The sequence below is a fragment of the Myripristis murdjan genome, chromosome 5, assembly GCF_902150065.1.
Source record: "Myripristis murdjan chromosome 5, fMyrMur1.1, whole genome shotgun sequence".
In the NCBI taxonomy this organism is placed as follows: domain Eukaryota; kingdom Metazoa; phylum Chordata; class Actinopteri; order Holocentriformes; family Holocentridae; genus Myripristis; species Myripristis murdjan.
The window spans coordinates 27,526,088-27,540,118 of NC_043984.1; the positions used below are offsets into that span (position 1 = coordinate 27,526,088).

Consider the following 14,031-nt stretch of genomic DNA (forward strand, 5'->3'; position numbering starts at 1 on the left):
TCAATTGATGTTATCGTAAAGCTGCTTCATGCCAGTATTTTTATCACTGAGTCAGAGCGCCTAGACATCTTGAATGCACCCTTGCTACACATGTGCTTAGATAAAAAATAAAGTCAGGACACAAGACAAGACGAGGAACCTGTACCTAAAAAGAGGAGAGCTTTTGTCGTTTGGATATAAGAAATCTGACGCGGACAGAAAGCGGTATCTTGAAGAGCACGGGTTCTGTCAGACTCCAGCACAATAAAGCCCCTCGATCACTTACAGAAGGACAGAAGATATGAAATCATGATAGAAGACTTTGTCCATATCGCACAGCTCGACTTCATAGTACAGTCAGTTGGCTAACAGGTCTGGCCTTAAATTGTCTTCTCTTTCCTTTCCCCAAGAGAGACAGAGAAAGAGGGGGGAAAAAAGCATGCAAGGAGAAATGCAGAAATAGAAAGACAGAGGGATACAGTCACCCATCTACTGCATGTGCACAGCCTGCTCACCCGTCCTCTGTGTGTGTATGTGTGTGTGTGTGTGTGTGTATGTGTATGCTTGCGTGCATTTGGTGTTTTTTTGACTGTGTATCTGAATTTTCAAGTGAGGTCACCAAAAGGGAATATGCCAGTGGAGATGAGGCTGTCTGAGCATGAGCCGTGTGTCTGCTGGCAAGCCACTCTGTAGAAGACGGCAGCAAACAGACACGCAGACAGACAGAAAGAGAGACGGGGTCACTGGGAGCGAGAGAGAGGGGGAGAGAGAGGGAGAGAAAGAGAGAGAGAGAGGGAGGGATGAGATCAGAGAGAAAGAGTAAAAGAAGTGTTACTTCTCTCAAAGGGCAAAACAGCTCACCCCACTTAGTTTGCATGACTGGATCTTTTTAGGAAAAGAGGCCTGAGCTGTGGATCTCTCTCTCTCTCTCTCTCTTTCTCTCTCTCTATCAATTCAGTAACATTTCCAGTGGCCTCCTCGGCGGACGGCTGTCTCACTGACATTAAGAAAAATCGATTTCTCCCGTTGGAGCTGGTGATGTGGTGGAACGGTGCCCTTGGACCTCGGTGGGCATATGGGAGTTTCTGTCACACAGGGTCGATGCTTGGATGGCACCATGCCTGCTGTGTGCCACCCCGGTCGGGAGGGGATGGAGAGAGGGATCAATGAGGGGAAGGGGAAGACGGGATCTCAAGAGGGCAGATGGACCAGAGTCCAGCTCATTACGAGATGACCTCTCCACACGCGTCGCCTGGCAACAGAAAGGTAACTGGAGCTCGGCCTGTGGGAGGAGGCGTCAGCTGAGAATGTCAGTGCAGAGTGACAGCCATTGGAGACCGCTCATTTCTGATTCAACGTCGGTGATGAACGTCAATTATATGCATGTAAATACACAGGGGTGGAGAAAAAATTGGACACATCTAACTATATATGAATGTCAATTACTGCAGGTCTAACGCTACCCCTCGCCTTCAGAATGGCTGCAGTCCTCCCCCGGACTCCAGTGCTGCAAAACCTGAACTGTGTATTTATCCTCTTTAAAGAAATACTGCCCCACATTTTTATATATCTGGAGAAATGAAGTCATTTAACTTAGCCAATTCATGAAAGCTTTTATATTTGCTATTCTAAGCACCCACTGACAGGTAGTTCTATCCTGGGAAAAATCCTCTAACGGGCAGGAAATTATGCGTTTTATGTTTTTGGCACTGGCAACAGCGGTTTTTGAGGAATAAACAGAAGGAGAGCTGGATAGTTAACATGAGCAGCAATAGCAACCAGTGCCCAATAGATACAGAAAAGAGTGCCAGCTACAGAAACCCAAACTTCATTAATAGAAAATTAAAGGACAATGAAGTGGCCGTTTATCTGTGACTGATTACTCCCAAAAATGACAACTAAAATAAGGGATTACCACTTAAAATACTATTTAAATTGGATTTTTGCCTTATTGAGTGGTGTATAGTGAAAGGACTGGGGTGGGATTTGAACCGACATGTTAAGATATGCCTGCTGAGCCATGAGAAAGCCTAAAACAGTCAGTTTTCCTACATCATCCAGGAAAAGAGTGAATGCTCAGCACTGTGGCTCCTGTTAAATTGTAAGTACCTGACAGTCTGGTGGATGAAGTGGTCAGGGTCTTGGGCAGCGAACACAGTTAGGGTGGTCCCTGCCGGCACGCCCTCCTCAAAGCGGATCAGCTTGGGGTTGACGGGAAAGACGGGCGGCTCGTTCACATCCTGAACGGAGATGGTGACCCCCGCTGTTGACTGGAGCGAGGACTGGATGCCGCTGGCCAGGTGGGCCTGGTTAGACACCACCACGGTGAGCATGAAGGCTCGGTTCATCTCAAAGTCCACTGGCTGGAGAACGAGCAACGAGGAGGGAAAGAGGAAGGAAAGGACGAGATGGAAGGAATCATCAGGAAAATCAGTTCAGCTGATTACCTTGTCTTCCAATTTAAGAAATTGCATATAATTCACCGCAACAATTCGACAAAAGTGCAATCAGTTGTCAACATCTGGCACTTCAGAACAGGTGGAGACACACAAGATGCAGATTAACAATCAGAAACGCTGCATAGTATTGGTGGTATTATGCTTCATTCATTTCAACTCGGAACCTGCTAAAAACAAGCTCTGACTTAAGAAAAAAGAAACAGAACGGTCATCCAACTTGGAATTACAAGTTGGATGACCGTCTTTGAACTCCAGTTTTTTTGGACTTTAGTTCAAGCAATGTCAGAGCACATAAAAAATGTTAGAAAACAAATCACCTTTTTTGGTGTATGGTAAAAACTGAATCAAAATAGGAGTTTTCATTTACTATGTGAGCAAATACTGCTGCATACACTCTTGCTATTCACCCTGAGGAAAGGGCCTTATGAGAAAAAAGTGGAAAATAAAGAATTCATTTTCACTTTCATTTTGTCACACTTTCAGACACAGATTGCTCATAATGTGATCCAAAGAAGGGCATGATGGACCTTTTTTCCATTACAGCCAAGGCTAAATCCTCATCTTACCTTGACCACTGTGACCATGCCCTCATTAGTAATGGGGTTGGTGCGGATGGTGAAGTGTCCGGAGGGGTCTCCGCTCACGATGCGGTAGACAGCGTTCCAGTTGGGGCTGTGGGGCTGATCACGGTCTACCACTGTCAGGTTGGTCACCACCACATTCACCTTGTTCTCTGGCACTTCCCCAGAAAACTACAGGGAGAAGGATGAAGGGGGAGGGGATACGGGAGGGTCGGGGGTGGAGGGTGGTACCAGAAAGGACAAGAGAGAAAGGTTACAGTTTGGTTACGGTTCCAGTTGCAACCCACACTCGGCTGATGTGTATTAATAAACAGATTCATGGAGATTTTAATCATTTATTTCTTGGCATCATCATTTTTTTTTTCTTCCATTTTTCATAATTGCGACTATTGATACAAATTGCTTTTGTGCCCTATGTCAAATGCCACAGTGGTGTTCCCATTAAATCTAAGCTTGAATTGAAAGGGGATGATTCAGGAATGGAGGAGAGAGAGAGAGACGAAAGACAGGATGAAGGGTTAGAGAAAATCAGCCACCAAGAAAGGCAAAGAGGGAGAAGTGGGAGAGACAAATTTGTTTAAATATGGATAACAGGGAATCATTGCTTCCATTACATTAATGCAGTCCCTTATTCCACGCCATGTCTGCTAGTATGAAGCTCTTTATTTGAACTAATGGATTTCTTCAATTAAGTGTTTACCCATTTAATTTCGATTCTGTGCATTCACCAAATCTAAGTCTTAATAAGCAATTAGATAAGTACTGTAATTAAGGCGGTGGTAGGAATAATCTTTGGCTAATGATCTTCATTATATAGCAATCTGAAACAACTCCCTTCTGAACTAAGTCTGGAGTAAAGTTGGTTACAGCTGCAGAGCCCGGAGAAGAATTAACAGCGCAGCAGGATACACACTGTCTTGCTCTGTAGAGATTTATCTGGCCACAGAGAGATGGTCATACCAATACAGAGAGCGCGGAAGACTCTAACACACACATATGCACACATTAGCACACACACTAAGAGCTCTTGTTGTCAGACAATAATCCCTGTTTCCTCTTGTGAAGTGTTAACTTGTTTATGGTGTGCGTCTGCCAGCTGCTGTTCACTTTAATGTCTTCATCATCATGGCATTGAAGCAGCATCCAAAACACTCCATTCCTCTTCCCCTCCCTCCCCCCTTCCTTTCCTCCTCTCCTCCTATCCCCTGCAGCACGACCAGGCTGATAAGCACAGAACAAATTAAATATGCACTCTCAGTCTCTGGTGTGTGGGCTCCTCCATTTCATTTTCACCCCCAGGTTTAGCACAAACACCACCGCAAACCTTCCAAGCTTGTTTGGCCATGCTGAGAGAGAGCCAAAATGGAATATGCTCTCTCAGAGGCATGCACAATGGTGCTGACTGTAGGAGAGGGCGCTTCCAAAATGGACACTTTCTTGAAAATGCAATGTGGACCCACTGATAAGCCACTAGAGACACACTCTGAGTTTCTGAAGGATTTTATGGTTACAAAAGAGGGCGGGAAATGAGTGGGGCAAATAAGATTTAATTGTAGGTAATCAACAAAAGAGACCTCAGTCTACTTTGCAAGTAGAAGTGGAATTCAAATGAGAAAAAAAAATCATAAAATTTTAATTTGAGTTGGTATGTCACAAAAGGTATTACCAATTCAGGCCCTGCAGCATTACAGATTCAGGCCTTTAGGGCTTTATATACAAACTTTATGTGCTCTGCCTATTTAAATATTCAACAATGAGAACGAGAAAAACTTTATTAAGGGCGGTTCTATGGAAAAGCACAGGCTTTTTCTGTGACAGGTAGATACACTGCTGCCATTCAGTGGAGACAACATTTCTGAGGGACTGACATCCTAAGAAGATGAAAAGGATCAAAATTGAAAAATGCACATAAAAATGAGCAATTAAAAATTAAATTTCTTAGAGAAAGTTGTTGTCATTTCCTTGTCTCCCCTGGAATAAGGTGTTGACGTGCTTCTCCAGAGGACAACTTGAAAGAACACGATCAGGCAAAAATAGTAGATGCAGCTCAGACTCCTTTTTACCCACAGCTGGTGTCCATGGAGAGGAAATTGTGTTTCATCTTCAACCGTCATTTTGCATTCAAAGCATCAGTAATACATGCTGAGAGGTTCACTTAGTACATAGTCAATACTTAAAAATGCATCATCCTCAGAGAAAAGAATAAAAAAAAAAAAAAAAAAAAGGAATTTCAGTGGTCATTAAATGTTATGAACAATTCACATGGGTTGCACAGGTGCATCAAGAATAGAACTGGACTCGAGCCTGGTTATGCAGACCAGTTTGTGTTGAGCATATCTGTCCATGCTTTCTATCGGTTCTCACTCTGCCTGAAGACAACACGGGGCGCATTTAACCATCTAGAGTCAGCCGGTGATACGTTACCAGCCGAGGGAAATCACTGAAAAAACAGTGTTGTAGAGATAGAAATGTCTAAGAAAAATAAACCTGCATCCCAGCGAATTGCAGCAGGATAAATCTGCCATGATCATATTGAAAACTGACTGCAAATGAGAGCACTAGTTACTGGATGGCACAGCCACGGCTCGACTTGACTAAATGAGTTCTTACTTTCCTTAGTGGGGTGTTGAAAACAGCACCAGGCAAATGGTAATGACGGCATTAAGTAGGACTAAATGTCCCAAAACAGACTCCCACTGAAAAAAGGCTGCGATCAGTCCACTTAAGAAGGCTATTAGGCCTTCGCTATGGCATAATAAAGATGTAGCTATTGGCAACAGATGTGCCGATGGCTATTCCTCGCTTGTTTATCTTGTTATATACAGATATCAAACAACTTTTTCTAGCGCTCTCTGGTACTTTCTTTTTAAATCAATGGCAGAATCTCACACGAATCAGAGAACACAGAAAGGATCGCAAAGTGATGAAGTCTGATAATCTCTCAGGCACTCCAACCCTTTTAGCCAATTTGGAAGCTGCAGCTTAACAGGTGAACCAGAAATAGCACTTTTACACAGATCCGCGGTGTGTCTGGGAGCTCAGCCCTTCAACCCAGTCTTCCAACCAAGCCCCTGCTCCTCATCATTTGATCTGACAATGACAAACCTCTGGGTACACGTTAGCAGGGGTATGATACACTTGATTAGATAGTAACAGCAGAACTCTCTGAGAGATGATGCTAACGCTGAATACAGCTTAATGAGTTGTGGCAAGTACCATTGTCTTTTTGTTTATCACATAATGACGAACATAGCACTCTTGCATTCATGCCTGTGTGGTGAAATGAATAAAACAATTTTTTTTTTTTCAAATGAGGCGCAATATATCTGCTTGGTTTACACCCCCGCAAGCAATTTCACTTAATTAGCGTGCTTATGTTTTCTCGACGCCTCCCGTAGAGAGCCGTGAATTCTTCCCGCGTCTGTCATACACAAATAATTACTGAACTGCTCCAAGTCTAGTTGCTTGTGTGGAAAGCAAAAGACAAACTACAGATTGACAAAGCAGAGGAAACGGCATTTGGTGGAGAACACTTTCTTGCCATGGAAGTGCGTGCATGCATGTGAGAGTGTCTGCCTGATTGTGTTCACATGTGAAAGATTTTCTCATTATGACTGCGATGCCTGTTACCATCCTTGAATCTTTGAGTCAGGCTTGACACAAAACACAGTCAGCTGTTCTTTTACAGATTCTTTTAATAAAACTTGAGTTAAAAAGGTCATTAATCCAGTCTTTTATGGAGGAGTGTTCAAGAGAAGGTGTCATGGGTGAGGCTTACAAAAGTAAAGTTATCATGTACAGTGGTGGAAAAAAGTTTTCGGACACCCTTAAAATTTTACACAATCTCACAATCTAAAATATTATCATGAAATATTGGTGGAAATTTTTTTTTTTTGTGTGTGTTTCAAAAGGTGTGGCTGCATTAGACAGATACAAACAAATACAAATTATATTTTTTTGTTTATTGTTTACAAGAAAAAAACTAACAAAACTAAATTCTTGACAGTTTAATCTTTATCTTCAGGCGTGTTTCCTGCGTTAGGTTCCTTGTTTTAGTCATTTTTGTGTCTGAAGAACTCTCAAATGTGCTGGCTTTATATTGACACGAAGCTTGACAACAAAAATTGTGCCTTTTAATAAAAAGAACGACCTTCATCACTGGTACCAAAATGACCCAATACTCAAAATTTCTTATGTATTTTTATGGAACCAATCAATTTTAAGTTTTTAATGTTTTTTTTTAAGGATTTGTTTAGTATTTTGGCTGTGACTGTACTAAAAGAAATTGCACTTGAAGACCTAAGAGTGATTTGTTAATGCAATATTGTGAGCATGTGTCAGATGTGCATGCGTCAAGGACAATGTACATGTGGTCTTGTGTGTATGTGTATGTGTATGTGTATGCATGTGTGTGTGAGCAGGGCGTTGCCACGGTTATCTGGTTGTGGGAAGCTCGCCCAAAGGCTCACACCAGCAAGAGAGTAGTGACAGAGTCAGCACCACAGACAGGGACGGAGCAGTTCAGAGCAGAGCAGAGCAGCAGTCTTGTTCGACGAGCTCTAGCCCGGACAGCTGGGGAGCTCTTATCAGAGCATGCGGCTGGAACTGTACTGGCATGCACGCTGACGACGGCCCCACTGAGGAGCCGGGGATCACAGTGTGTGACGCTGACACACTGCTAGCTCTGCCTCTGAGCCCTTCTGCAGACAGCATCTGTCTCTCTCCGGAAACTCAGAAACTCAGGCCACTTACAATTCTGTAAATCTGTCAAACTGCAGTTGTCACGCCGTAGCTGTAGTGGTCAGCACTTGATTGTATTATGTGGCCTGGCTGAGGATGCAGACGTACCGGACAGAGGGAAAAGATACAAACGAAACGCATGCGAAGACACGCGTGTGCGAACACGAATGTCACAGCTTTCACATGAACACTCAAGCGTATCTCTGGCCAAGAGAGCTTTTTCCTCCAGATGCCGTTTCCTTGTCTTTGTCAATAACCCCTCGTACAATAACAACCCACCCCCACTCTCATAAACAAACAACCCATCTACCTCACCACACACATTTCTCACGCACACAGCGCTATGGCAAAGTGGGCCAGCTGTAGTGTGGCTTCCTGTCAGCCCAATAAGGAGGTATCAGGGACTGGGGCCAGATGCCTGCAGACATACCCTGGCCACCAGAGGCCCTGCTGGCAGGGAAAACACAGGGAGGGAGGGAGCAGCACTCCTCCCAACACCAAACTGCACGGCTATGATTTCTGTATGTCTGTCTGTCTTTCTCTCTCTCTCTCTTTCTCTATCTCTCTCTTCACCCTTTCCCATCCATCCATATGCTATTTTCACTAGTCATTCTCTGTCATTTTGTCACTTTCTCTGGTATTTTTTTTTTTTTTTTTTTTTTTTTTTACAGTTTTTTCCTACAACTGTCCTCAGCATTGTCAGCTGTTTCCATACATTCCCCTCATTTCAGTGCACATTGCTCTCTAACCATGTATCGCTAAGTGATGCTTCTAGTGCATATTTGTTTGTGATCCGAGGTGATGCTGTCGTGGTGTTTGGATGACAAAGTGTCAATGCATTATGACGTCCACTGACATGACTTTCCAATTTTGTTATGACTCCAGAGTGGTATATCTGAAGAAGAAACGAATGTCCTTGTCTGGGAGGTGCAGAGCTGCAGCATGTGAATTATAAGTTGAGTTCATGTTTGTGGAGGAATTAAAATCCCTGACACCTTGTTTTCCATCATTGATGATGAGAACGAAAGTTTTATTTTGGAAGAGACAGTGACAATAACCACATATACAGTTGCAGCTAATGTTGTAGTACACTAAACTGAACCACTGGAATACTGCAAACAAGGCAAATGTCTGTTTTATCCATTTACATATTTGCATACACTGACTCACCATAATAACCCTCTTTCCATGAAAGGAGTACTTATTTCCATTATCCAAAGAGAATTGTGGAAATAGCATTTTCTATGTTTAAAAAAACAAAAAAACAAAAAACAAAAACGAAACTAAAACCTCTTGCCTTTCATGCCACTGCCAAATTACCTAAAACGATTGCAGCCATAATTCTGCTCTATCACATCAGGTGCTACATTTGGGCAAAACATTGGATATGAGGATGCGGCGCCTGAAATGTTGCACCTCTGGCAACAAGGCGATGTTGGATGAGGGTGTGGGATGAGGCCTGGTGAGTCCTGAGGGATTTCGGTGATGCACAGTGGAGAGAAACTTGAAAATGCCCCGAAAATCTTTGATGGAGCCGTCTGAACCCCTGCATCCACTGTGTCCCCACAATGGATGCTGACTGTTGACGCTCCTGAATTTTAGTGTTCATGTAGACTTGATAATTTGCTCTACATAAACCTGAAAGCTATGCTGAATACCAAGTAATAATGAGCCAGTTTGTGCACAAAGCACACAAGTTTGTTTGCCAATTGCAGGAGTCTGGTGGTAGCTGTGCAATATTTAACCAAGGCACCCTCACTGGATGAAGCATGCATAATTGCACGGTGCTTTGAAAATGTGCACCACATCCTTTAAATTATTGGCTGCTGATGAAACCCATATACCTGTCCTACCAGCTTTACACGGGTACCGCAATTTAATCAACAGAACTAGAAGGTCCTCATACATCCTACAAGCAATTGAGGATGACAGATATAGGTGAGAATCAGTCCTTAATCTCGCCCAGCACAGACTCTGTCTTATTCACATTGTTGCCTTAATCACACCGAAATCACAGTTTTGATATGCATGTAGACATGTTTACTGGTTGGAGAATTTATATCAAAGCGAATCAAGCAAGCATAACTCATAACGCACAAAATTAGTTTATGTGATTTTGGAGGATAGCTCAAAACACCTGCATCTGCGCTAGGATGTGGTTTCAATAGTTGGAAGTACATGTGTAATTTTTTGATACCAAAATTACACTGTGCCACCTGATCTATATTAACACTCTCCTGCAGTGCTCTTATCCATCCATTTTGGTGCAACTGATGTCATGGTGAGCCACGAAATTACTGAAAAGGTGCAGGCAGTAAGAAATCCACTTTACTGGCACAAGGTCAGCGTACTTGATCTGTGCTGGCACAAAAATAGGGCCAACTGTGTTTCTCTAGCAGTAATGGGGGAATAAAAGCAGTCTTTCCTCTGTTATCACAGAAATATGTGGAACTATTTCTGAAAAATGAAACATTGTGTACTATGACATAGGAGGTGGCTCGTCAGTGCAGCCAAGTAACATAACCAGTAGATAAAACATCCTTCAAAAAAGAGGACCCATGGTATAGTCCCAAAATCGGCAAGCATGTATGATGTGCTACAGAGGGATTTTGGACTCACCGTCCTGACTGTAAGCTCTGGGGGATTGTCGTTGATGTCGGTAATGGAGATGAGTGCTGTGGCTGTGTTGGACAGGCCAAAGTTCAAGTTCCCCTCCATGTCCGTGGCTTGGACAATGATGGTGTACTGGGACACTTTCTGTGGAAAGAGAGACAGATAGACACTGTCAAGGATTTGCATATCGGATATTGCAGCGAGCTTGGATAGCAGAGCTGAATCAGTGAATAAATGAATAAATGGCCCGAGTTCTTCCATTTGCTAATGCTATCGTGAGAATATAAATGAATGAATAAATAAATAAATTAATTAAAGAATAGTTGACAGTCTGATTAAACAAAAAACCCACAACCTCTAACCAAGCTGTACACCCATTTAAAGTAACTTCATTAATTGGAGTTGATTAGAATACCTTATTTGCACACTAAAAGATGGGTGACAGCATCCGAACACACACACACACACACATGGAAGAGAAGTGAAGGCTATGAGGTACAGTGAGGGAGCAACTAGTGTTGGTGAAAGGCCTATCCATTACGAGCTAAAAGTCTCGGCTTTCAGCTGCAGGAACAGACCTGGATCATCGCTCATTTTAACGGAGGCGCCGCCACTTTAAGATGCACCACGATGCTGTAGATAATACAACGAGGTGAGTGGACCTTATTTCGTCCAGTTAGAGAGTGTGGGGGAGTTGGCGCTGAAGCAGTGCTGCATCACTGACCTCCACACACGGAGGACTTGGACGTAATACTACCATGACAAGAAATAACATTATGCTGTTTCCATACTGAGCCACAACAGAGAGTTTCAAGTGCCTTTCCACTTTCTCTTTCTGTCTCATTCTTCATAGACACAACAAAACAAACTGACACTTGAGGAGGAAAAAGGGAAGCAGGGAGACAAAGGGAACTGGAGTGAGATAGAGAGAGAGAGAGCATACTGTACAGTGCATCCATATTCCAGCACAGTGTCACTGTCCATGGTGCTGAAAGTTCAGTCTATCCCCAGCCTCACCACTGTGGAGAAGTATCTTCCTCTCTTTCTGTCTCCCTGTTTCTCTCTGAGTGTAAGCCTCTCTGCTTTGCGGTCTCTTTCTCTCCCTATTAATCCATTTGGCTCAAACATCCATCGTGTCAGTGTGAGGCGAGGGAGGGAGGGAGGAAGGGAGGGAGGGAGGGAGGCTGGACGTCAAGGACAGGCCAGGGCTCTGCGCTCAGAGCCTGCTGCTTTGTTCAGCCTCCACAATGCATTCTATCAGTGGGCTAGTGCTTGGTTATTGCTAGGCTGATGTTGCAGTTTCCACTCTGGGGTCATGGCATCTAATGACCTGAGCGCCACTGGCATTGATGTCACGGACCGCCTAAAGGCATGAGAACAATCCCAGATGTTGTGCAGTTATAGGTGTGGGAGTTATTGATTCCTGCTAACATGCCTGCTTTTTTTGTTGTTGTCTTTTTCTTCCATCTTTGCTTTTTTCTGTCTCTTTTTATCTCTCTCCTGGTTCGCTGTGTGTTCTTTGTAGCTCACATTCTGTACTTCTTTTGATCTCTCGCTATCTTTCTCATCACACCTTGGTTGCTCAATGTACTCTGCCTGTTATTGTGGCTGTCTCTTTCACTCTTTCTTCTTTTCTTTCTGTGGACCCCTTTCTCTCTCTCTCTCTCTCTCTCTCTCTCTCTCTCTCTCTCTCTCTCTCTCCCTCTCTGTCTCTCTCTCTCTCTCGGGCGGAGACGTTACAGTTGATTGTTAGATCAGTCAGACCACTGAGGGCAGTTGAAACACCCAGCTGGAGTCATTTAGAGTCTCTCCAAGTCATTAGGAAGCACACAGACATGTTAATCTGCTCCAAACCAGGCCGTATTAATGAAAACTCAATACAAGCTGCCCTTTATTAGACTCATAATGAAATATCAATACCATTGCTTCTCATAGAGCGCGTCAGTAAATACAGCCTACAATGAGTTTGTCTTGCTCCAGACGCATTTAGATCCAGTCACGTACATTAATTTAGAAATAGCACCAGATGGCTTTAGGAAGCGATTGCTTTGAAGATTTGATGAACATTTCCTTCTTTGGTCAGGTAAGGAGCGATGAGCAGAGCCAAGCCAGCAGGGGGAGCTCTCACACAGTGGGGGATTTGGGCTGGCGTTTCCTGCAGGGTTAAATCACTCATCTGAGGGTAGTCGTGGGTTTATGGCTCTTCTAGTGCACATATACAACAGCTAATGCTCCAATGAGTGTAATGGGTATAAACACACATACACACACACACACACACACTGACACACTGTGGGATCATCACTGGATGCAAAAACTCAGACGTGGACTCATAGACAGATAAACACCAATTCACGCATGCACGCGCACACACACCAACACACACACGAGCACACTCTGCTGTCCAAAAGTGGCTGCCCTAACAAGCCAGTAAAGGGCTCTCTAATGAGTCCTATAGAAGTGCAGAACAGAAGCTCACTCTGTTAGATTAGAGTCCAGTGCTCGGAGGAAATAAACCTTCTCCTCTCACTTCCAACAGCAACAGCCCAGCCTCTCCCAGCCCTGAGCGTCATAGACTTAATCTGTGGGGGCTGAAACTCATCTGAGGCCACAGGAACACCTCTACACAGAGCTCTGCCAACAATGAAATTCGCTACTTTTTTTCACAGGGACTAAATTAGGTAGTTTATCGCCTGGGAGACAGAGGAAAGAAAGAGGAAAAGGGCTTCAAGCTATCAGCAGCTCAGTGTTTCGCTACTCAACAGCTCAAACCAAGCAGGGGCCAGGCTGGTTGGACAAACCTGCCTCGTAGTGCCCACTCATGGTTTGTAAGCGAATAGATCCGGGTGCCAGTGAGGCTGTTTGTTAGCGAGAACAAAGCAGGGAAAATAATGTTTTGAACTGCTAAAGCGGCACCTAACAAGAAAATGGAGAAGAGTGCATTTTCTAGCAAAACAATTACGCTAGTGAATAAATTATATCTGAGATTAAGTGTGGTTTTACTTGGTGTGTTGGACAAAGCCACTCACACAGGAAGGGAGAGAGAGAGAGAGAGAGAGAGAGAGAGAGAGAGAGAGAGAGAGAACTGACGGGAACTAACACTTTCCTTTTTTCGGAGATTGCGTTCCAGCCTGTCGGGCTCTTAATGACCACAGTCATTAGTGTGTCACTTATAATCTACCTCAGATGGCTAGGCAATGTAGAGACCAGATTCCATCCCTTGCTTTACTTTCTCTCTCTCTCGAGACCCTCACTGTTCCCCACCTTCCTAACTCAACACGCACTACCTGCCCCTGTTCATTCCTTTTAGTTCAGCTGAATCCAGTTCCTTGAGCCCCTTCTTTGAAGCTCTATCAGGTTTGCAGTGACTTCTTAATAACAGGACATAAACAACTCCACAACTGGTGTGAAGAGAACACAGAACGTTGTTGGCTTGTTGAAGGCAACAAACCGCTGTTTGAAGGCTTTCCACTTTTGGCTATTATAAGAACATTCACCCAGAAATACAGCTATGGTAAATCCAAGATATTTCAGGATCCCCTGTATCAGATACACCTCCACTTTTACACAAGAGCTCCTCCCGACAGTGCATCGGGAGGAGCATATAAATAAAGCATATTGCAAATATAAATCATGCAGACTGGATCATTGGCTGTTCA

General features: G+C 43.8%; 1 protein-coding gene across 1 annotated transcript in view; it reads right to left on the reverse strand.

Annotated features, from left to right (window-relative positions):
* Window positions 1–14,031, reverse strand: part of cdh4 (cadherin 4, type 1, R-cadherin (retinal)) — a 69,357-nt gene that overhangs the window by 12,033 nt on the left and 43,293 nt on the right. The window contains exons 5-7 of the mRNA XM_030052695.1: window positions 10,379–10,516; window positions 3,005–3,190; window positions 2,089–2,342 (exon numbers count right to left, since the gene is read on the reverse strand). Of these exons, the coding sequence (XP_029908555.1) occupies window positions 2,089–2,342; window positions 3,005–3,190; window positions 10,379–10,516 (578 nt within the window). The remainder of the gene's footprint in view (window positions 1–2,088; window positions 2,343–3,004; window positions 3,191–10,378; window positions 10,517–14,031) is intronic.